This window comes from Gekko japonicus, unplaced genomic scaffold (genome assembly GCF_001447785.1).
Source record: "Gekko japonicus isolate JY-2015 unplaced genomic scaffold, Gekko_japonicus_V1.1 scaffold933, whole genome shotgun sequence".
In the NCBI taxonomy this organism is placed as follows: Eukaryota; Metazoa; Chordata; class Lepidosauria; order Squamata; family Gekkonidae; genus Gekko; species Gekko japonicus.
The window spans coordinates 565,929-588,497 of record NW_015165264.1 but is presented as its reverse complement, the minus strand read 5'-3'; the positions used below and the strand labels follow the sequence as shown (position 1 = coordinate 588,497).

Here is a 22,569-nt window from a genome sequence, read left to right as displayed (position 1 = left end):
CCTCCAGATATAACAAGGGAGTGCTTGCACTCCTTTGGGCTGTGTGTGTTTAATTTGCTTTGTGTATGTAGACACTACAGGTGTTCAGGTATGTCAGAAGCAATCAGGCATGAAAACATTTTGCTTTGGGGCTGGCATTTGTGTTGCTGCAGCTGACGGGCTAAAGTACTGTCCTTTCTGGAAATACTAGTAAATGACACCATATTTCAGAATAACTACCAGCTTTTAGTGAGCCCTTTTAGAATGCAGTTGGTGTGTGCACCTGAGCTGTAGACAAGATGTGGCATGTTTGCAACATGGCATATCTTGAACTCTCATCTGTACGAAGCTTCTGTCTTACAACTTTTTAGTCAGTCTGCTATCTGAATTGGCATTTATCATCTGTTTAGATATGAGCTGTTAGGTTAGAGATCCCCCTTCTCCCATTTTGTACAGAGTTGCACTGATCTCCTGTCTGTTAGGTCTAGACAGGCTGAAATTTCTGGATGGACCCTTGGGAGGTACAGACATTCCCAGCTGTGGCCAGTCATATGCAGTAGGGAAGTTGTGTGACTAGTAGACTTCCTTGGAGAATACTGGACTTTCTTAGAGAACCCTTGCTAATCCTGAAAAGCAGTTATAAAAGAGAAGTTCATATAGCACAAAGTCCTCATGTAGTCACCTTTATATGCGTGCAAGGCAGCTCTGAGCCAGAGGATTTTGTGTGCACACAGCTCACAAGCAGAGCTTTGAAACTTAGTTGGAAAATGATATGGGTGTATCTTAAAAGGGTTCATGACTTTCATAGAGCTAATCATAACTGGGGCAATTCTTTGCATGAACAGATCGAAGAGGGCCTAGAGCCACGTTCATATGCAAACTCTTTTCCTGTGTGCAGTCGGCTTTTAGGCAAATGTCTTACCTAATGTTTCTACAGCCTCCTTTGTGAAGAGGAAGAGCTGTAACAATTCTGGGTTTCCTGCAGGAGCAAGAGTTATTTCTGGTGTTAAAACTACTTGCACTTTGCTTTAGGTGAACTTGGACCTTAAGTTTCTCTTTACCTGAAGGACTGTCCTCCACAGCCCATATGTAGCATTTGTTGTTTAAAGGATGTGGGAAAAGAGCTGTTAAAAACTTAATGAGGTGAGTACATGAACTGCTCCTGCCAACCTAGCAGTCCGAAAGCAAGAAATTGCAAGTAGATAAATAGGTACCGCTTCGGTGGGAAGGTAACAGCGTTCCGTGCGCCTTGGTGTTTAGTTATGCCGGCCACATGACCACGGAAATGTCTTCGGACAGCTCTGGCTCTTCAGCTTTGAAATGGAGATGAGCACCGCAACCCTAGAGTCGGATTCGACTGGCTTTTGAGCAAGGGAACCTCTACCTTTACATGAGCTGCATACAGTCGCTCATCCCTTCAAAGGACACATGGATGTATCCCATTAAATTAATGTATTGCTCATGGTTACTTTTGTACCAACATTAATTATGGATTTATTCTTATGTAACCTTGTCCTACTCCTTGGGAGGAAAGCGATGGTGAACCTAAACAGCATGATAAAAAGCAGAGACATCCCCCTGCCAACAAAAGTCCGCATGGTCAAAGCAATGGTATTCCCAGTAGTCATGTATGGCTGCGAGAGTTGGACTATAAGGAAGGCCGAGCGCCGAAGAATAGATTCTTTTGAACTATGGTGCTGGAGAAGACTCTTGAGAGTCCCTTGGACTGCAAGAAGATCAAATCAGTCAATCCTAAAAGAAATCAACCCTGACTGTTCCCTGGAAGGCCAGATAATGAAACTGAAGTTCAAATACTTTGGCCACCAAATGAGAAGGGAGCACTCACTGGAGAAGACCCTGATGCTGGGAAAGATTGAAGGTCAAAGAAGACGGGGACGGCAAAGGATGAGATGGTTGGACAGTGTCATCGACGCAACGAACATGAAATTGAGCAAACTTCAGAGGACAGCAGAAGACAGGAGGGCCTGGCGGGAGCTGGTCCATGGGGTCGCGAAGAGTCGGACTCGACTGTGCGACTGAACAACAACCTTGTCCTGTGATCCTTTTGGGGGCATGCTTATGGTTTCTTAAATATTAGTCCTTAATATTGATTTGCATGGCACCGTTGTGATATTTTTACCAAATTATATTCACTCTGCAGCGTATGCCACAGCCAGACTCTCATTCACACTAAAGAGCTTATTTGATATTGTTACTCCCTTTATATTTTGAAGAAATTGCAGATATCACACCATTCCTTCCTTCATGCAGTTTTGACTGGTAAGATGGCATGAAGCACAGTCTGTTTAATATGGCTGTTGTGTACTTGCCAGTGCATGTACTGTGAATGAGGAGGGGTCGAGGGATCCAGATGGTTCAAAGCCCTGACCTTGTCTTAAACACGCAAGTTGGCCTGCCAGCAGTACTGTGTTGCTTTGGTGTCCACCTGTCTGACCTGCCTTCCCTGTCAGAAACTCCCACTTAAGAGTCTTGCATTGTTCCATTTTTCCTGGAAGGTTCCAGATGATAATATTGTTACATTACAAGAGCCTTTAGTGTTCTAGTTTGCACCTCGGTTGTTGTGGTGAATGAAACAATGCAGTACTATGTTTATACCATATACATTTTTTTTATCATTAACATTTTATTGGTAGAATTAAAAAGTTTTGAGAAGGCATAACTACCAGTTACATATAACAATAAAAAACAATACAATACTATCATACTTTGTGATCTGCCCTGAGCCCACTTGTGGGGAGGTGGAATGTAAGGCTGAAAAATAAATAAATAAATGTAAACATCACTTTTAGAAACTAAGTGAAATTGCTTAATCTGTGTGGACCCCTCTGGACAGAAAAACTTGCATGTTGAAGCAAATATTGATCCCAATACCAATTTTCAGTAGTCTACTGACCCTTCTTAGACGCTTCAGTGAGCTTCTGTTCTCTAAGGTGTGTTGCTACAGTCCCACACGAGAAACGATCCTCTGTGATTCTGCTGACTGTTGTACCAAGCCACCACTTTGCTCAACTGAGGCACATACTGGGCAAGAGCTGTGACTGGATCATCCTAGTGTCTTTAAAACAGAAATACCTGTTTGGGGCTCCAATGTTAAATGGGGCGACACAATGTATGTGTGGAGAACAGTGCAGAATGCGGCGGCCAGGCTGTTGATGGGTCTCCCCAAATGGGAGCACATCCAGCCTGGGCTGAAAGCGCTGCACTGGCTGCCAATAGCGTACCGGATCCACTTCAAAGTGCTGGTTCTTACCTTTAAAGCCCTATATGGCCAGGGTCCAACCTACCTGAGGGACCGCCTTTCCCCATACATACCCCCAAGAGCACTTCGGTCAGGGACGCAACATCGCCTGGTGATTCCAGCCCCCCGGGAGGTAAAGCTTGCTGCGACCAGGGCCAGATCCTTCTCAGTGGTGGCCCCCACCTGGTGGAACGAGCTCCCAGAGGAGATCAGGGCCCTGCGGGACCTTATGCAGTTCCGCAGGGCCTGCAAGATGGAGCTCTTCTGGCAGGCTTTTATATAGGGGCCGCCACTTCTACTACTACCACCACTGAAACAACGGGGTTGGGAGTGGTCCCCGGAAGAACGGCCATAAATTTGCATGGCACTGTTGCTGCTGGACTGGCTTGGACCATCGACAGGACAATTTCACCTAAGGAAATGATTGTTACCATCCTCAGAGACCATCTTGTCTGTATGAAGCACTTTATCTGTTTGTTGTGATTTAATGATTTTTACTGTTTTATATTGTTTTATGTATGGGCTTATGCCCCTGTGTAAGCCACCCTGAGCCCGTTCGCGGGGAAGGCGGGGTAAAAATGCAAATAAAAAAACAAAAAAAATACCACTATGCAGTTTTGCTGACACAGCTGTGTGTGTATTGGTCATTAGCACAGGTAAGTACCGTGTTTCCCTGAAAATAAGACACTGTTTTATATTTATTTTTTCTCAAGAAGACGACACACTAGGGCTTATACCACAAATGCATAGAAATCCTGCTAGGGCTTATTTTTTGGGTAGGTCTTATTTTCGGGGAAATAGGGTAGGAAGGAGGGACCATGTCTTTCTTTTCAAGATCTGATCACTGTGTTTGTGACTTGATCAGTAAAACCGTGATGGGTGTGTTTAAGAGAAGGGTTAAAGCACCAATTTTTCCTCTGTACTGTCACTGTGGCCTATTCCAAACAGGGGCCCTGTACTAGCTCTTTCCATTTTTTTAAAAAATGTAGGAATCAGATCTTTTGGCATCTTTTCTGGTTTAATCCTGTCTTCCAAAGGCAGCATCTTAAACATTTTGACTTCCAAGTAAGTTATGTTAAAAATCTAGATTTCTTCCAAATGCGTTTGGGTGAATTTGTGATAACCAGACATAGTTAAATGAGAAACTGTTTCAAGTAAACTGAGTAGAGGAAACTGGTTTTAAGAAATGTTTATCGCTTTTTGAACTGGGTAAATATGGATCATTTTAGCAAGAACTACTGGCTTATTAGGGCTAACAGTGCATGTTTTTGTTAAGTCATGGAACACAGGAACACTTCATTTTCTCGTGATGCTGCTGTTGGTTTTAAACAAATGAACTATTTCCTTTGGCTGTTGAGCTAAGATGGGAGTTTTTCTTTGTTGAATATGATAGCAGTTTCTTGTTTGTTCTACTTTGGTTTAAGGCTCAAACTAATCAGCTGCCACTAGTGCATGTAGTCTATACATTTACCCCACTCTTCTTCCTGGGACTGATATGGTTCCCGCCTGCCCTGTCTCACCCTCACAATAACCCTGTGAGGCAGATTAGCCTGAGAGTGACTGGCCCACTTGAGCTTCATAGCTGAGTGGGGCTTTGAATTCAGGTCTCTGCAGTCCTAGGCTGACACTAACCACCATAAACATGGGGTCTCCGTATTTGGCCGATTGTTCCCCTCAGCATTTCTTCCTGAGGGCTTTTTTCTTTGCAGAGCTTCAGTACTAGAGGTTATTTTGACTCAGAGATAAGCTGTTGAGAGGGATGTGGATAGGCAGCTTTGGGTGTGTGTGTTCAGCTTTCTCAACCCATGTGTCCTTTTACCCCTGCCTCCTTTATACATAATGGAGCAATTACACATTTAAACACAAAATTACTGCCATTTACAGTTAGTTTGGCCCTGAGATACTCTTGCTCTGTAACCCTCATTAGTGGTGAACACATCATAGTTTAACCTCTAATAAGACTGGGGGGTGGGTGGGTTCCTATCATACTTTCTGTTCAGTCCAGAAAAGCAGCCAACCCAAGTAGCTTGGTAAGTGAGCCATGGTCATGATCATTCTAGTTTACTTCAGTTTAAGGTCACTTCTAAAGTTATAATTGCTGGACTGCATTGTGGGACTTATTCCTATGTGTGTGTGGCATAATTTGATGCTGTAAGGCTGAGAATTTAAGGATTTATGTGCACAAATAAGAATGTATTTTAGCTTCCCTGGGACCGCCGCAGTAGAAGAGGAGAGGGCTTTTGTGCTCCAGTCCTAAAGCTACATGGGACTTGTCTGTTTATTCTCTCTTGAGTTACAAAAGCACTATAACGTTGCAGTCTCAAGAGCTTCCATGGCTCTTTGGCCTGTGTAAACTTTCCTCACAGTTTTTAAGATAATGGTTTTCCTAATCTCTTTTTGAGTAATAGGTGCTTGCAAAAAAAAGAGGTTACATATTTGAAGGGAAATGGCAAAGACATTTGTGAAACTGGTATGCCTTTCCTGCTGCTGTGCTGTTCTGTATGAGGGGCAGCTTTTAGCCAGTGGGGAGGGGAGGGGAGCACAGCTTGGAGGCTCACTGAAAGCTTGCTTTCTTAAGAACCACACGTGGCGCTTCTGCTTACTGTCTATAGGTGTGGCTGTGTGTGTGTAGAACCTCCACAGGACGGCTGGTGGTGGGGTGTTCCACGTTTACTCCGAGCTCCAAGCCACATCTTGTTACACTTCCTGTGTAGGGTGGAATGTGGGAAGTGCATGGGTAGACATCTGAGTTGCAGAGTGCTAGTAAAACTTTACACAAAGGCACCCTTGGACTGGAATTTTTGGAGGGCTTCCTGATCTAGAGGTGCTTTACACAATAGTTTCCTATTTAAGATGCTGGGTGACAATTTGCTGAAAATGTTCGTAGTTGCTATTACATTACTATTACTAGACTCGATTAGTGATGTTGTTAGTTCCCAAGAAATTATCTTGCTTTGTGCTATAAAACTAGTTGCTGCTTAAAGTCAAGCTTGCCAGACCTTGTAAAACAAATTGTGGAGCAGGAAATGGGGAGAAGTCTCTGCACAGCATCAAAAGGCAATGGAGGAATCCTGCAATGATGACCAATTTATTTCCACTGTGGTCAGGATTAATACAAGATCTATATTTCAGTTTTCTGTGTCTTTTTTTTTTTAATGGTCTGTCAAATAACTTTTAGCAGGAAGTCCTATCTGTGATAACTATATGTTGGCCAGGATATTGGAAGGGTAACTCTAATAAAAATCGCAGATTTTGCCAAGTGTGACGGTGGAACTGTACATGAAGACAGCACTCTTGTATCTTCAAATAGAGGTCATTATTGAGCAGTGGAGGATAACAATATGAGTGGTTTACAGTAGATAAGTAATGGAATGGTTATGGAAACCTTCAGCTGTTTCTTCCCCCTGAGCTTCAAGATCAGAAATGAACTCTGTATGTGGGAAACTGGTGGGTGCGGGGGGGGGGGGAGTAATAGGAGGGAATGGTTCAGTGCGCCCTTTTCCAAACTGCTTCACTACGAGGAGTCACGTGCCCCACTTTTCTGCTTGACTTCTGACTACTGGCAACCTGCATTTGGAGATCCTAAGTCGAATAACCATATAAAAGCTTCTGCTTTGGGAGGAGCAGTAGAATGCTTTAGAGAGGAAGAATTTAGTGGAAAAGTTATTGCCTGTGAAGGATCCAGAAGTCTAGGGCATGACCACAGCTGTTTGGGAGAAATGAATTAGATGCTCTTCAACAGATAGGGGTGGGATACCAAAGCAGAAGGAATACTGAACCTTTCCCCTCTTCAACTGTAAGTAAAAGTGAATCCTTGAAGTCAACTATGGCCCAAGAAGGGCTAGTATAGATATGTGATCTGATTTGTAGCATGCTTTGGAGGTATTGTTGGCTGTGTTTTATGCTGAGCTCTCTCTTGCTTAAGTCTTGAGCAATGTCCTGTGCCTGTCTTGAAGATCCTGTTGCCTGGGGAGACATGGTGAACTCTAAACCAAACCCTTTGAGCAGCAGGGATGGGTTGGAGTCTCCTAAGCCGCTGCTGTCGTCTTAAAGTGAGATTATTCTATTGAGTGGTCATGAAGAATGTGTTCTCCCTCTGGAATGTTTTCCTTGTGGGCATACTGTCTCTTGCCTCTGCTGAGAAGGCATGTACTGTGCACATGGTAATAGGAAACAACAGTTGCTGAGCATGCTTTATTAGATTTAAAGTTTGGAATATCTTATTCCAAGTTAAATGCTGGGATGCTGCCAGTTGAGCTTAAGTGTGCTAACGATGGAGTCTGACACACACAGAGTTACCTCCCAAGCACGATGCTATTTCCATGCACCAGTTCCTGTACTCTAAGTGGAGCTAATTAATATCAGCTTCACTCTTGAGTGCGATGTGTCCTGTGCCTGACTCTGCAATTGGCAATGTGTCCTGGGCCTAACTCTGCAATTGACATGTTATGACAGGGATAGCCAGCTGCTTTTCTTTTCTCTTGCCTTCCCTGCAAACTAGACTTTTGTGATGGGGTCTCTGTTGCAATGGAATAGCAGCAGTAAGTTGCATCAGCAGATGGTACATAGAAGTAATGTGTGTCTCCAAACCATAACTCCTGAAAAGGGGGTGATAACAGATCTTGAAGAGGCAACACTTTTTCAAGTGCAACATTCAACTGTCACTCGCATCGGAAGCTAGCAAACTTAGTAGTATATTCCACATCCCAGGCAAGAACATAAACCTTATTTGCAGAGGGATCTTTATTTCTTTGTCAGAAAAGTGCATTATATTTATTACATATTACGTGGTGGCTGGTCAATGGCAAATCCTTTTGGAGAGTAAAGCCTATTTCCCCACCCACTCCAATGTCCTTCCAGATAGTAATGGCTTGTCAGCATGGATAATACTTCTCAAGAAGCCCATAACTCAGTCCTGTTCATCGCATTTTCCCATTGACTTGGAGTGTGTGAAATACAGAATAGGATAAGTGGAACTGGAACGATTGTATTTTTCAGTTCGCCAGACAGTCTAGACAGTTACGTTATAGAATGAAATGGAATATGTGTTTTCTCAGTAGCAGAAGTGTCTAAATTATTTTAAACATGCTGTTTAAGTACATTGTCTGAGGAGGGGGAAACCTTTATTTGGGAAAAAAAGGCTGACTTGAGGTAGAAAGTTCATGCCTACATTTGAAGGAGGAACTTGAATATTCCTGAGCTAGGGTAGCCATGTCTCAGAGGGTAGCTATGTCGCTCTGCAGTAGAACCGCTAGATTCGAATCCAGTAGCACTTTAGAGACCAACAAGATTGTTGGGGTATAAGCTTTTGAGAATCAAATTTCCTTTTGTCAGATAGAAGTTTTGGACTCTGTTTATTTGTACTCTCCAATTGCTTTGAACTCTCTTGTGTTCAATATCAGTAGTGCTGTCCTTTTGGCAAACTGAGGGCGGGCGGGCCTCCCTTTTCAGAATTCCAAAGTCCGTTGGTATACTGCTGAACGTGTCACCTCAGTTAATCACCGCCTCAGCTTAGTGCTTTTTTGCAAATGTGTCATCTTCAAATGTTCTGTTTGATAAAATGCACTGGTACATGGAGAGCTAGTGTAGTACTTCCCCCAGTAGCCAGTTTTAGTCATTCTGTTTCAGCCCCTGCCATCACAGAAATGCTGTAGAACCCAAAAGATCTATGTCAACAAGGCCACAGGAATAGACCTGGGTGTCAAACAGCCATGTTTCACATCTGTGCTTTTGCCATTGTCAACAGAATCTCTCAAAGAGCTGCATCAGCTATAGAAACAGTCTATAAGCAGTTCTCATGCTTCGTGTTTAGAGAGCAAGTGTCTGGGTGTGTAGGACGAGAGGCCCAGTTTCTTTGCGGAATTGGAGGTGGCCCAATGAATCGGGCTTTATAGCTTTCACTTTATGGTCCTATAAGTGTGTTTTAACCACCTCACCCCTTGCTCAACTGACACACTGCTCCTACCAGTTAGGCAGCATCTGCTGTGTAATTACATCTTATGGCTATTTTTCTGTTGTTAGTTTGAACAAGCCATGCTCAGGCAGCCTGGGAAAAAGTCCTGTCAGCAGAACTAAGGCTGGCTCCAGCAAATCACTTCTTCTAAAAGCAGCATTATAAACTCCGGCAGAGCTCCTCTGTGGTGAGGCTTCACCTAATCCAAGGAACAGACTGCTGGGGGGGGGGGGGGCTAGTAGCATTCAAGGAAGCTTCAGTCTTTGGATTCCTGAAGCACTCCAAAATAGTGAAAAATTAAATCCTGGTGTCTTTCCTTGAAGAAGGTTTTGTAGAACTACAACTGAAATGTTTATTGTCTTTTCATTCTCCAACAATTTGACCATAGGACATTTTGTGCAGTTACCTATTAGCAATAACATATGAAGCTCTAACAAGGAAAACCATGTGGGCTTTAATATTCATTGTTCTTTTAGCAAAGTACGCATAAGTACCATATTCTAGTCACTTTCCAACAAAATTCCTTTTTGAAGCAGTCTTATGTTTAGTATGCTGACCTTGTTGAGCAATCACAAGTCACAAAAACAATTTGATGTGCACTAATAAAGTAAACAGTAGGCTAAGGGGATAATATAAATAGTACTGGAGAAAAAGGATTGCAGGCAGAAAGTACTGTTTTCCAGATAATCCTACAACCTACATGCACTTTGCTTCTTTTACCTTCCATTCTTAATAGTCAGAGAGGACATGACTTGATGCCAAAGGTATGGAGGAAAGCAATGACGTTCCTCCCCCCAACCCCCCCCCCAAAAAAAGTTAGCGGCTGTGCAGAACCTTTAGTAAATGGGATTTCTAGATTTTCCAAGAGACAGCATGCCATCTACTGCAGTGTGTCACTTCTGTCCAGATTCAGTAAATAGCTTTCCAGAATATTCTCCTATTCCATCCTTGTGGGTTCTGCAGTGTGCACTCCATAATGCAACAGTGTGTAGATAGTGAGTGGGAAGTCCCTGGCCACCTCCCTGGTTCATAGCCAAGGCATGAGCAGTTCCTAAAAACCTGGGTATGTGGTGGTACAGCAGCTTTAAAGGGCAGAAAGGGTATGTTGAATGGAGGAAGGGCCATGTCTGTTGCCTTAAGCCCCTTTGAGGAAGGGTGGGATAAAAATGCACTAGATTCTTTTGCCAACAGGAGGGGTTACTTTTGGTCTCAAAAACCCACCAGGAGAAAAATGGTTGTCAGGGGAAGGTTGGTGTAGCTCATCATGAGTTTACTTGGTCTTCTGCTGTGTAGGGATTCTGTGGTGAAGCCTGCTACTGTGAAATATAGGTTGGTCTTCAGGCAACTGTTCTTCCTTGGCTGTCCAGTATTCAGAGAACAGGAGTACATTTGGGCTCTGCCATATGCAGCATCTGGTTTTCAAGCTCCCAGCTGCTCAGTGCAGGGAATATTTCTCAGGTTTCATTCTATTTAACATCATTAGCACAGGTTGCTTAGATAAATTTGAAATAGTTCATTGCCCCTTTCCTTCACAGCTTGCCTGGGTCCGACTGGATTCCCTAGCCCATCTCTTGCTACTTGGAGGCATAGTGGGGGTGGTAGGACATGGAGTGATGGGCTGTCTAGGATCTGGTGTCATTTTAGAGAGTGAGCTGGGCACCCGAAGGACCTGAATTTTAGGTGTTGAATAAAATGTGCAGGGGAATGGCTTGATAGTGCTTATTCCGAGGGGGAAAAAGGAGAACATGAGTAATTGCTGAAATCAGTTTTGTGCCAGTGAGAAGAAACAGTTTGGAGAAAAAAAGCAATAGGTCATCATCATGCAAGTGAGCTATAGATTGACTTCTACTCCAGTCTTCTGCCGTACGTTAGGGGAGGAACTTCTGCAGATGAATTAGAGATACATTTTATGACATAATCCAGTGTGCCTACTAGGTATTAATGGAAACAGAGTGGATAGGCAGATGGAGCTGGGTATATATCTCTTATTCAGCTTGAATGGAACCAGCTTGGTTTATCTTAAACATGAAAAAGCATTTCTGTTCTTTGCCTTCTGGTCAAATGGCCTACTACAAGGTAAGCTCTTCATTGTCCTCAACCCCTTGAATCCAGTCTAGTTCACAGGTAAAAAATAGAAAGCTTTATGGCTCAGCTCTGCACATCCTTATGATCAGTATCCATATCAAAGGTTTTAATGATATTTAATTCTCAAGCTGTGGTGTTCCATGTGATGTAGAGTTTGTTGGGAGAGATGGTCACAGTTCTGGTCTGGCAACAAATGGAGATTGGAGGAGGGCCAGTGGCATACACTGCGTATGTACCCTAAGTTGGGGAAAGGAACCTAGAAGCAGCTTGGAGTATTTGTGGTTGTGGGTGAACTTTACTTCCTTTGTCCTTCAACTTTGTGCCAAGTGCCTGCTCCTGGGGAAATCAGCTGTTATATAAGTTAACATGTTTGTGGCTCACTTGCACCAAATGGTGGTGTGCAGATAGATCTGAAAGCATGTTGGTACATATGTAGTAAGGTGCAGTGGCTAAGATCTGCCTTGCATCTCTACCATGGAACTGGTAAAACCTTAATGTTTCCTTGTAGTCTAATGACAAAAAAATAGTATTAGGAACAAGACTTTTAAAAGGTTGACCATGACTCTTCAATAGTTTAACCTTCCTAAAAGCTAGGCCAGTTCAGAGTGATGATTATGGCTCTTTAAAAATGTAGTGACAGATTTCCCTACATAATGTATGTACCCCAAATCTAAGCTGCAGAGGCAGCATTTATTTATTCTCTAATGTCTGCATGCACAGCCTGGCTGAGATTTAACTGCTCCTGTTTCTGCATCCCAGTGTGTTCCTGGGACGGCTATGGGTTTGTTACACTACTTAAAGCAACAAGGAAATATGGAGAATGTAGCACTGCTCAGTGAGAAGGGAATGGAACTGTGTGCTCTCTTCTTTAAAGCTGCTTTCTGGGTCTCAGTGGTAACTAAAATGAAAAAATGTGGATGGTATAATGACAGGAGCTACAGATGGAGATAACTCAGCTGTAAATGGAGCTGTGAGAGCCAGTGTGAGCATGTGCCAGGGAAGACTTTCTCTCAAACTGCTGTTATAGCAAGTGCTCCAGAAAACCTCGTTGCGCTCTTTGTGTGTGTGTGTTTCCTTCTCCCACATCAAAGGGTGGCCACCTGCCCAACACTCTTACTGTTTTCAAGCATGACTGCATAGGCTGATGCTGTAATTACCAGGTCAGCTCCAGGAAGAAGCTGGATTCAGCACAGTGGAAGCAAACTTGCCTTCGCAGCAGGGTTGTCTTGTTTTAAGTCCTCTTCTGCTCACTTGCAGCATCTTCCTGTAGGGTAGGAAGTGTCAAAATAAGTTGGGTTACTGAGTGTAGAATGTGCTGCTTGCAGAATGACGTTTTGCATGTAGAATCCAGAGGTACTCTGTTCAGTCTCTGATATCTTGTTAAGAATCACTGCTTTTAATTAAACCTCATCTTAAGGTACTGATCAGCAGAAATGTTTAGAAAACAAGCATTTCCTGAATTCATATGGTAGACGTTCAAGAACTGACCAAACTTGGTGCCAGACTTCAGCTGTAGCACAGATGACAATAATACACGGATCATGTTAAGGATACAAAATAGCTTTGCAGTGCAATCCTAAACAGTGTTACAGCCATGGATTTAGAAAAAGTGCAATTCTGTTTTTTTCCAGGTGGTGAACGACTTGCTTTTTTCTGGTGCTATAGAACGAACTTTGCTAGCACTTCTTCAGGCACCTTCAGTGGATTAGGCTTTACTGTTGACAGCATGAAGAAGAACAGGATCAGTTTAAGACGCATGACTGTGTGTGCCACTGTATGAGGATGCGGTAGCTTCCATCACTTTTTGTGTGGTCTGTTGCCAGTTCCTGTTGAAGTGCATACACTTTGGGTTATAGCAGGCAAAACATTCTGCTTCACTAAGGAGGCCAAACTTAATCAGAACTAGTCTGAACAGTAATTAAAAACTTCTGTTAGTGTAACTTTGGTGGTGGAAAGTGCCATCAAGTCGCACCTGACTTATGGTGACCTCGTAGGAATTTCAAGGCAAGAGACGTTCAGAGGTGGTATGCCTTTGCCTGCCTCTTCATAGCAATCCTGGACTTCCTTGGAGGTCTCCCATCCAAATACTAACCAGGGCTGACCCTGCTTAGCTTCTGAGATCTGATGAGATCAGGCTAGACTCAGCCATCCAGATCAGGGCAGTGTAACACCACACCAATATATAAAACATATTGCAGTTAACAGCTGTATGTTAATACTTGTGCATTAAAGCTTACAAAAACACGTATTAAGTTACCTAATGAAAGTAAGGAAGAACTAAGCCCTTTAGCAAAGCTAGAATAAGTATTATGAATCAGTATATAAATTGTATTGTTAATTCTTAAATAGTTCCAGCCAAGGAGCTGTTTTCTCCTTAACCACGTACTGAAAAATTTGTTACTGGTATACCTTGTTTTCCCTCTCTGAATCTCAGCTGTAGGTCAGTTTCAAACAGCTTGTAATAGGGTGTACTTTCCAGTGTCAAACCATTGGTGCTTCAGTCTTTTTGCCAATATTGAGTGAATTGTAACAAGTGTTCCTTCTAAGCTGAGTTAGTGTGAGCTAGCTCACAGTTTTTTAGCTTCTGGCTCACACATTTTTGTCTTAGCTCAGGAAGGAGGGCTCTAGAACAAACTAATCTATGCAGTAACCAAATTGCTCGCTCACAACTTTAATGACAGTAGCTCACAAAGAAGAATTTTTGCTCACAAGACTCCACAGCTTAGAGGGAACATTGATTGTAACTATGAACAAGACCATGGAGCTGCCCTGTACTAAGTTAGATCATTGGTCTGTCAAGACCAGTATTGTCTGTTCTCACTGGCAGTCCCTCTCCAAGGTCTCTGCAGAGGTCTTTCACATCCCCTCTTACCTGATCCGCTTAATTGGAGATGTCTGGGATTGAACCTGAGACCTTCTGCATGTAAAGCAGGTGCCCTACCAATGAGCTGTGGCACCTCCACTGAGCCACAACCCGGAGGGAAGCTTGCACTCAATTAACAGATATATTTTGATGCTCAGGTTACACTTGGACACCTTTTTTTCTTTTAGTATGCCTGTCTACAGACTTTCAGCCATCAAGGAAAATCTGTCATGGAAGCCCTGTTCCAGGAATAGGATCCTGGATTGTATTCTAAGACGCTTGCTCTGCTCATGCAAAATGCTGGCCCACATTTTTGGAGCCTTATCACTGTATCCTCATCACATACATAGTTTTCAGTCCCCTGTAATTGCATAATATTAGAAATGGATGGTGAGCAATTCATGTGTGCATGCATCGGGGGTGGGGGAACATGTTTGAGAGTGCTTTGGGGACTACAGAACTTCTGCAACACAGTTTACGAATCATAGTTGAAATGAATCCAGCTTCCCAAGTTGTGTTTTCCTTTCGTCCTGCTTGTGGGCCTGCAGCATCTGATGGGAATGTATATGAATCTGCAGGTAGCTTCAGGGTTCTTTGCTATGGAGTTTGTAAACCACTGCTGTAGTCAAAGCTGAACAAAGTCTGTTGCACGGAAGCCAGAATTTAAGCTTTGTGAAAGAGCAAGTGACTCTAATTATCCTTTTAGGTTGTACTTTTTATCTGATTTTATTTATCTTAGACCCTGTTTGTATCTAATTCTAATTTACCCACATATGCCATTAAAGGTATTTGAATTTGAGCAAGTGTGCAACGGACACGGGAAACATAAATAGTAATGGGACAGTGAAGGAGCAAAGTGAAGTCAAGTATGACAAGATTGCTGGCATGGATACACCCTTGCTGGAAAAGACTTTTTCCAGTTTCCTCTCCAGAAGTGTGATGTGCAAGGTCATACCTGTAAGACTGGCCTGGCAGAACCTAGGCTGGCATGTGGCTGACACACCTTTATGTAGGTCAGGGATTCCTTGCTGTTACAGGTAGGTAATGCTGTGGAAGGGGCAAAGGAGGAGGATTTCCCAGAATGCTGTACTTCTTAGAGGCTTTCCGAATCACTCCCTTTTCTCTCTGAAGGGCATGAGTAATTATATAAGTGCATGTCTTCTAAGCAGAAAGGGCCTAAGGGAGTACAAATATTTTAGGCTCCTTTAGTCTGGTTACTTTCAGTTTCGTCATTTCCTGAAAAACCTAATTCGGCTGGATGCTCTCATTCTCTGGTGTGTCCTGCTCTATTATGGCCAAAAAAGGCAAGCAGCTAAATTCTTGGAAATTGCATTTGCAGGAAGCTGTGTAGAGGAGACTTCTGCTGCAGCTGTTGTCTTGCCAGTCTTCACAATCTTTTGAATACAATGAACAGAAGTTTGTTTCCTGTACTCCTCCCCTCCCTTCACTAGGGCGTGCCAAACTTCAGCCATCAAAATCACTGGTTCTCTGTTAGGCCGGAGATCTGTAGCTTATCCTACCCTTAACACTGTGCCAGTGGAAATACTTGGCTTGGCTGGAAGTTCCAAATCCTTGCCTTGATTCTTTAATGGCTTCAGTTTTATTTTAAGTAGTATAACGCTGTTGGAGCTAGTTCTGTCTGTCCAGTGGCAGGAGCTCACAATTATTTGATGCTTGGTGCAACACTAATGCACTTTGCAAAAGTTGGGTGTTGGTTCATGCAGCGGCACTGCTGCTTTGTACTGGGGACTTGTGAAGCATTCTCTCCCTGCCCATATTTTCATCCTCGGGGAAACACAATGATTGCCAAACAGTCATTTACTCTTCTTCCTGTCATGAGTTTCTTGCCATCCCGAGCACCTTGTTGACTCTTAAGAGATATCACAGAGAGCTGGGGTTGCCTTCTCGTAAGTTATGGACTTGTGGGTATAATGAAGAAAGAAAACATGGAGCACATTTCCCAATGAGGAAGAAGTTCTACTGAGGCTTGTGGCCTATGGGTACAAATAGTGGTAGACTAGTAAGTGAAACTTTTTACGCTGCTATATTATAACTTGTTCTAGAATAGAGAGAACAAGTGGGGGACCTGCAAGGACTCTTTGCAGAGGGGAACCCCACTCACTGTCTCCTTGCTCCTGCTGGCTTCCACTTCAGTTTTCCTCTCCTCTTGTAGCCCTCAAATGCTCTCCTTGATTCCGTCCCCTTACCTTGCCATTTTGGATTACTTTTTGTTGTTGTTCAGTTGCACAGTCGAGTCCGACTCCTCGCGACCCTGTGGACCAGCTCCCGCCAGGCCCTCCTGTCTTCCGCCGTCCTCTGAAGTTTGCTCAATTTCATGTTCGTTGCATCTATGTCACTGTCTAACCATCTCATCCTTTGCCGTCCCCGTCTTCTTTGACCTTCAATCTTTCCCAGCATCAGGGTCTTCTCCAGGGAGTGCTCCCTTCTCATTTGGTGGCCAACGTATTTGAGCTTCAGTTTCATTATCTGGCCTTCCAGGGAACAGTCAGGGTTGATTTCTTTTAGGATTGACTGATTTGATCTTCTTGCAGTCCAAGGGACTCTCAAGAGTCTTCTCCAGCACCATAGTTCAAAAGAATCTATTCTTCGGCACTCTGCCTTCCTTATAGTCCAACTCTCGCAGCCATATATGACTACTGGGAATACCATTGCTTTGACCATGCGGACTTTTGTTGGCAGGGTGATGTCTCTACTTTTTATCATGCTGTTTAGGTTCGCCATCGCTTTCCTCCCAAGGAGCAGGCGTCTTTTAATTTCATGGCTGCTGTCACAGTCTGCAGTGATCTGGGATCCCAGGAACGTGAAGTCTGTCACTACTTCCACGACTTCCCCTTCTATTTGCCAAGGAGTGATGGGGCCGGATGCCATGATCTTAGTTTTTTTGATGTTGAGCTTCAAGCCCACTTTTGCACTCTCCTCTTTTACCCTGAGCAAGAGGCTCTTAAGGTCCTCTTCACTTTCTGCCATTAGAGTGGTATCGTCTGCATATCTGAGGTTGTTGATCTTTTCCCCAGCAATCTTAATTCCCGCTTGTGATTCATCCAGGCCAGCATTTCGCATGATGTACTCTGCATATATATTAAATAAGCAAGGTGACAATATATACTATAGCAGAACAAAATGTCACCTAATCATTTTGTGTTTGGGTGATATTCTTTGGGTTTTTTAGCCCCCTACTTAATTTTTTGTTTAGTTTTGGAGTCCCCCCCCAAAACCTGGAGGTTTCCTTGATTTGCAGAACCATCTTTCCTAGCTGTTGTGTGGATTTTTTAAAATCTGCACAGTAGGGCCATCATGAGAATTGGTTGCACGATACTGGTAAATAACAGTAGCCTTCTTGAATGTGTGCTCTACAGAATATACTGTGTAAGGTGAGGTTAGAGTTTGGGTGGCGATCCTGAGTGTTTCTCTTAAACTCATTGCTTGTTGTCGGGAGCATTTCACATGCTTGCAGGATAGCTTTTAAAGTAATGCCTGTAGCTCACAGAGGCTGATTTGTGGGAGGCCATAGTGCATGGTGCTGGGTAGGGACATTGTTCTAAGACAGGCTTTTGGTCTCTTCGAACTCCATTTTCTACATCCCAAGAACTTCAGGGGTTAATTCTTCATGTAGCTTACTCATCTAAACTATTCTTGCTTCTATTGTTTTCTCTAATGTCCTGAGTGGGGAATGCTTTCAGTGGACTCTGACTGCTAATGTAATATTAAATTGTAGATTTCTGAAGATGTCAGTGATTGAACTTGTGTAAATTCTGGATGGCTGTAATGTCATTGTCAGTGGTGCCAATGATAATAACAGGGTTTTTTTTTTCTTTTAACAGGTCCTTGGTTATAAACCACCATGGCTCAGAGAGATGTTGACAAATACCTCTATGTGGACAAAAATCTTATCAACAATCCATTGGCTCAGGCTGACTGGGCAGCCAAGAAGCTGGTGTGGGTTCCATCAGAGAAAAATGGGTTTGAGCCAGCTAGCTTGAAGGAAGAAGTAGGAGATGAAGCAATTGTTGAGCTTGCTGAGAATGGAAAGAAAGTGAGAGTAAACAAAGATGATATCCAAAAGATGAACCCACCCAAGTTCTCTAAAGTGGAAGACATGGCAGAACTGACCTGCTTGAATGAGGCCTCCGTGCTACACAATCTGAAGGAGCGATACTACTCGGGGCTCATATATGTAAGTAATAAATTTCTCTGCTTGATTTAGGGTCCATTTAGATGCTGGGTAGTACTCTAGGATGTATCTTGTATTACAGTATTTATTTACCCATTGATTACTACCACTATGTTTTCTCTTTAGTGAAGTCTTTTAAAGGTATCTAGCAGCTTATTGGACTGCAGTGATTGCATGTTTCTTATGTGTTTTATTTTGACATACTTTTTGGAAGAGGCATTAGGTACCATAAACATGTTGTAAGAGCCCCAAATGCAGTGTTCTTTTGATGTAAACATCTGACTTGTCTCTTGTATCCATGCCTTCTCTTGTAGCCAGCCACTCTTTTTGAGTTCTAGCTTCCAAAATGTGCTGCTGTAAAACACATCCTGAGCAGGTGGTTTGGATTTTACTCTTTTCTGGTCACTCCCCACCAAAGAAAGTGGCAGCATAACTCTCATGAACTTGTTGCCATAGAAACAAGGACATTGCACTGCTTGTTCAAGCTGATGGTTGTATAGAAAGTGTTAAATCTTATGTATTTTCTGATGCATGAGCCATTGGTTCACCATCCTTTTCTTCTGAATGGAAGGAGATGCAGAGCCTGCCTCAATGGAATCATTTAAGCCAAAATTTAAACTTCAATGACTCTATGGAGAAAGGATCGTCACCTCAAATGATTTTTATGCTACTGTGGGGGTCTGTTGTAGTTCTGTTTTTGTTTTAGTTTTAGTTTATATACTGTCTTGTGTATTTGGTAGGAGGGTGAGTTGTAAATAAAATTGGAAGAAGGTGGCATGAAATAAGGGGAAGGTGCTTTGACCTGGATAGCCCAGGCAAGACTGATCTCAGAAGCTAAGCCGGGCTGACCTTGGCAAGTAGTTGGGAGACCTCCAAGGAATACCAGGGCCGAGAGGCAGGCAGTAGTAAGCCACCTCGCTGAAACGTCCAAGCCCCACTAGGGGTCCCCAGAAGCCAACCATCACTTCCAGACATACACAAATATACACATACACACACAAAATACACACCAAAAAATAAAAAAGAAATAAGGGAGAGATGTGGGACACATATTGTCTCATTTTGTGGGTGGTGGCAATGTAGCTCCCAGCCCAGTTTCAAGTTGCCCATCTCACCTGGGGTTCCCTGACTTTTCATCCTAGAGAACAGAAATCTCCTAAATTTTCTTGGGGATCTGTAATCCCAGAAAAGCTGTGGTTTCTCTGGGTCTCTGCTGATGCGGAGCAGCTACTGTCACCATATTAAATGGTATGTCTGTCTGGATAACACGAATCCCCCAAGTTGGTCTGAAGCACATTTTTTTGTGCATAGTCTTCTAAAGTGCATTGCCAGAGGATTTCTTTTTCTCAATGTCAGCAAGGGTTACAATAAATTAAAGTTCCATGTGGGCCTTGATGATGGTGTGGCTTACACTCTGCCCCTGTGTTTGCACAACTCTGTCATGGTTTGGGAGGCTATTACTTTAATTTCACATGAAATTATTATGGCAAAACTTTATGCCACTTTTTCTGCACTGGGAAATCTTCATGATATATGCATTTTGCATGTTAACTGGGCTACAACGCTAGAAGAAACTTTGGTAATTAACTTCCTCCTGAGCTGCCTAGGAAGACTGGTAGAGAAACCATTCTGGGTGCAATACTGGCTTCTTCCCTGCAGCCACCAATATGTGTAGACTTTGTAGACCAGTACATATGTGTAGACTAGTACATGGAATAGGGTTGCATTGGCTGATGTCTGGGGCTTAGGAGCCTCTCCTACATCCATGTTCTGGACCTCATACTTGCACATGTGTTTATGCATCCAGGTGATATAAGCAGATTACCAGGTATAAAGGAAATGAATAAACCAGTCACAGTGGAGGGGTTTGTTGTATCTGCTTCTTAAAATGAGCTGATGCTAGAAGTAGTCCAAGAACTGTTGACGGTGTTTGCAGTCTTCTCTTATACACATGCTTATACTTGCCCCTTTGGAAACTTGGGTCAGCCATTTCTTAATTGTCACTTTCTTCAGACACTGGTATAGAAAAGTTATTGCCCGCTTTAAGCTCTGGAGTGTGCACAGATCTAACTTTGACAAACTGCTCATTTTCCATTCGTAGGCAGATTTTTCCCTGCCCAAAGAATAAGAGGAGGGCTGTGGCAATCTTGCTAGATTATTGTAGGTCATTAATCAGCAATCAGTTTAACAACAGACAAGTGGTTCAGAAATGGCCAATGTTCCAGGGGAAGGGAAATGAGCTAGATACCAGTTAGAGTTGTATATTCAGTACACTGATTGGATGAAAGCAGATGTCATGGCTGCCAGTTAATGATCTGTGTTCTCTGCAGCTGAGCTTGACATAGTATATACAAGTATTTTTCAGTAGGCTCAAGAATTTCAACAATGCCATTCAGTAAATACCTTCAAGAGGTTTTTTTTCTGCTGCCAGCGTCTTCTCTCATTGGTCAGTCCTTCTGTTGATCCCTGTAAGACGTGACCAGTGTAGGTTGCTTCATGCACTGTATTTGCATGCACAGAAGTATGGATGGAAACCAATGTATCCTGCCTTGTCAGAAAATCACATGTGTCTTTACTGTATATGCAGTCATTGGCTGCCTGTGACTTGTACTAAGCTTTGTCTAATCTTTCACACATGTTGAATTTCACAGGTCATGAGTCATGGCACAATTAAGGCTCTTAATATATCCTTTCCATTTTGAGAAGCTGTTTTTTCCAGAGTCTGTATTTTTTGTATAGGACTCCACTAGACAATTTTGCATAGTTTTGTCACTTTGTAGACTTGTTAAATCAAAATGTTTGGCTTTGTTGGTCTGGTAAGCATGAAAAAATGTTTAAAAATATTTAAACTGGTAATTCTGGGCTAATCTGCAGATTTGTATGCAATACTCTCTTTAATTGGCTTTAATAATGTTGACTCAAATGAGCCGTTCTCATTTTTTCACATCATTAGGACCTATTTTAATATTGCTGGGTATGGGGAAGCAATATAACTCTTAGTTATTGCTTGTTTTGCTTGCTATAAGCCTACATGGGTGCAGGCTTTTTCCAAAAGACTCCCACATAAATATTTCCATGGATAATGCCTGATGTCCATCAATTCCTTGCTCAAGCTTCCAGATGACAGATATTGGATGACACTTAGCAGGCTTTAGAGTCAGTCCATAGAAATGTTTAGGAGTGTAATTCCATTCTGATTTGAGAAACTGATTCAGTTTTATGATACTTACATATGCTGCTTCCTCACTGGTAGTGTCAACCTGGAACACACCATGTGAGAAGAGACTCTCTCCTATGGCTAGAAGCACCTGAGAGAATACTAGGGTCTTTACTTGCAGTAAAATGCATAACCCCCTGCTGGTGGAGTTGCCATCTAGACATGAACATGAGGTATCAGGGGACCAGACTTGAAGGGAGAAAACTTGACGGTTGGAAGAGGCCAAGAGTTATAGGAAAACCTGTGCAATAACTGAATGACAAGAAAATCTCCCAAGACATCAGAGATACAATTGGACCTATGATGGATGTGCAGTGGGAACTGGTTAGAGCTCTCTCTTGCTTGTGTTCTATGCACTTGGAGATGGGCATCATTCATAGTGCAGATACCGGCCACCATAAAGTGGTAACTGGCCCTCTGAGTTGTTCACATACTTTCCACCGCATTTTCTCCTGCTTCTCCCTGTACCCACTGCTCATTTCCACCTTGATACCTGCTTCCTTCAAGAAGCTTCTGAAACAATCTTGTTCCCCCTTTTTCCTGAAGGTCAGTTAGACAAGAATTATAGTAACCTCTCTTCCCTGCTAAGGCAGCTGTTCACTATCAAGTTGATGTCGTGTTTAACTTTACGTTTCCTTTCTACCCTTTCCTTTGTATCCCGTCTCATTAACCTTAATCTTTTAAAATGAGTACTTTCCCTCTGTGTAGTATTGTAGTAGAAATAAATACTCGGCTTACCTTGATGCAAGCCCACCTTAATACCAACATCTTCTTTGGGATATTTATTATGTCTGTGCCACCTCTCCAGAGATCCTCCTTGGGGTGGCTTTGCATTAAGAGAGAACATAAGAGAAGCCAAATGTTGGATCAGGCCAATGACCCATCTAGTCCAACACTCTGTCACACAGTGGTCAAAAATACCAGGTGCCATCAGGAGGTCCAGCAGTGGGGCCAGGACACTAGAAGCCCTCCCACTGTCCCCCCCCCCCAGCACCAAGAATACAGTGCATCACTTGCCCCA

At 43.0% G+C, this 22,569-nt stretch overlaps 1 protein-coding gene across 1 annotated transcript in view; it reads left to right on the top strand.

The window, feature by feature from the left end:
- MYH9 (myosin, heavy chain 9, non-muscle) overlaps nt 1-22,569 on the top strand; it is an 84,663-nt gene that overhangs the window by 5,620 nt on the left and 56,474 nt on the right. Inside the window, exon 2 of the mRNA XM_015410200.1 lies at nt 17,982-18,334. Within this exon, the coding sequence (XP_015265686.1) occupies nt 18,002-18,334 (333 nt within the window). The 5' untranslated portion in view covers nt 17,982-18,001. The remainder of the gene's footprint in view (nt 1-17,981; nt 18,335-22,569) is intronic.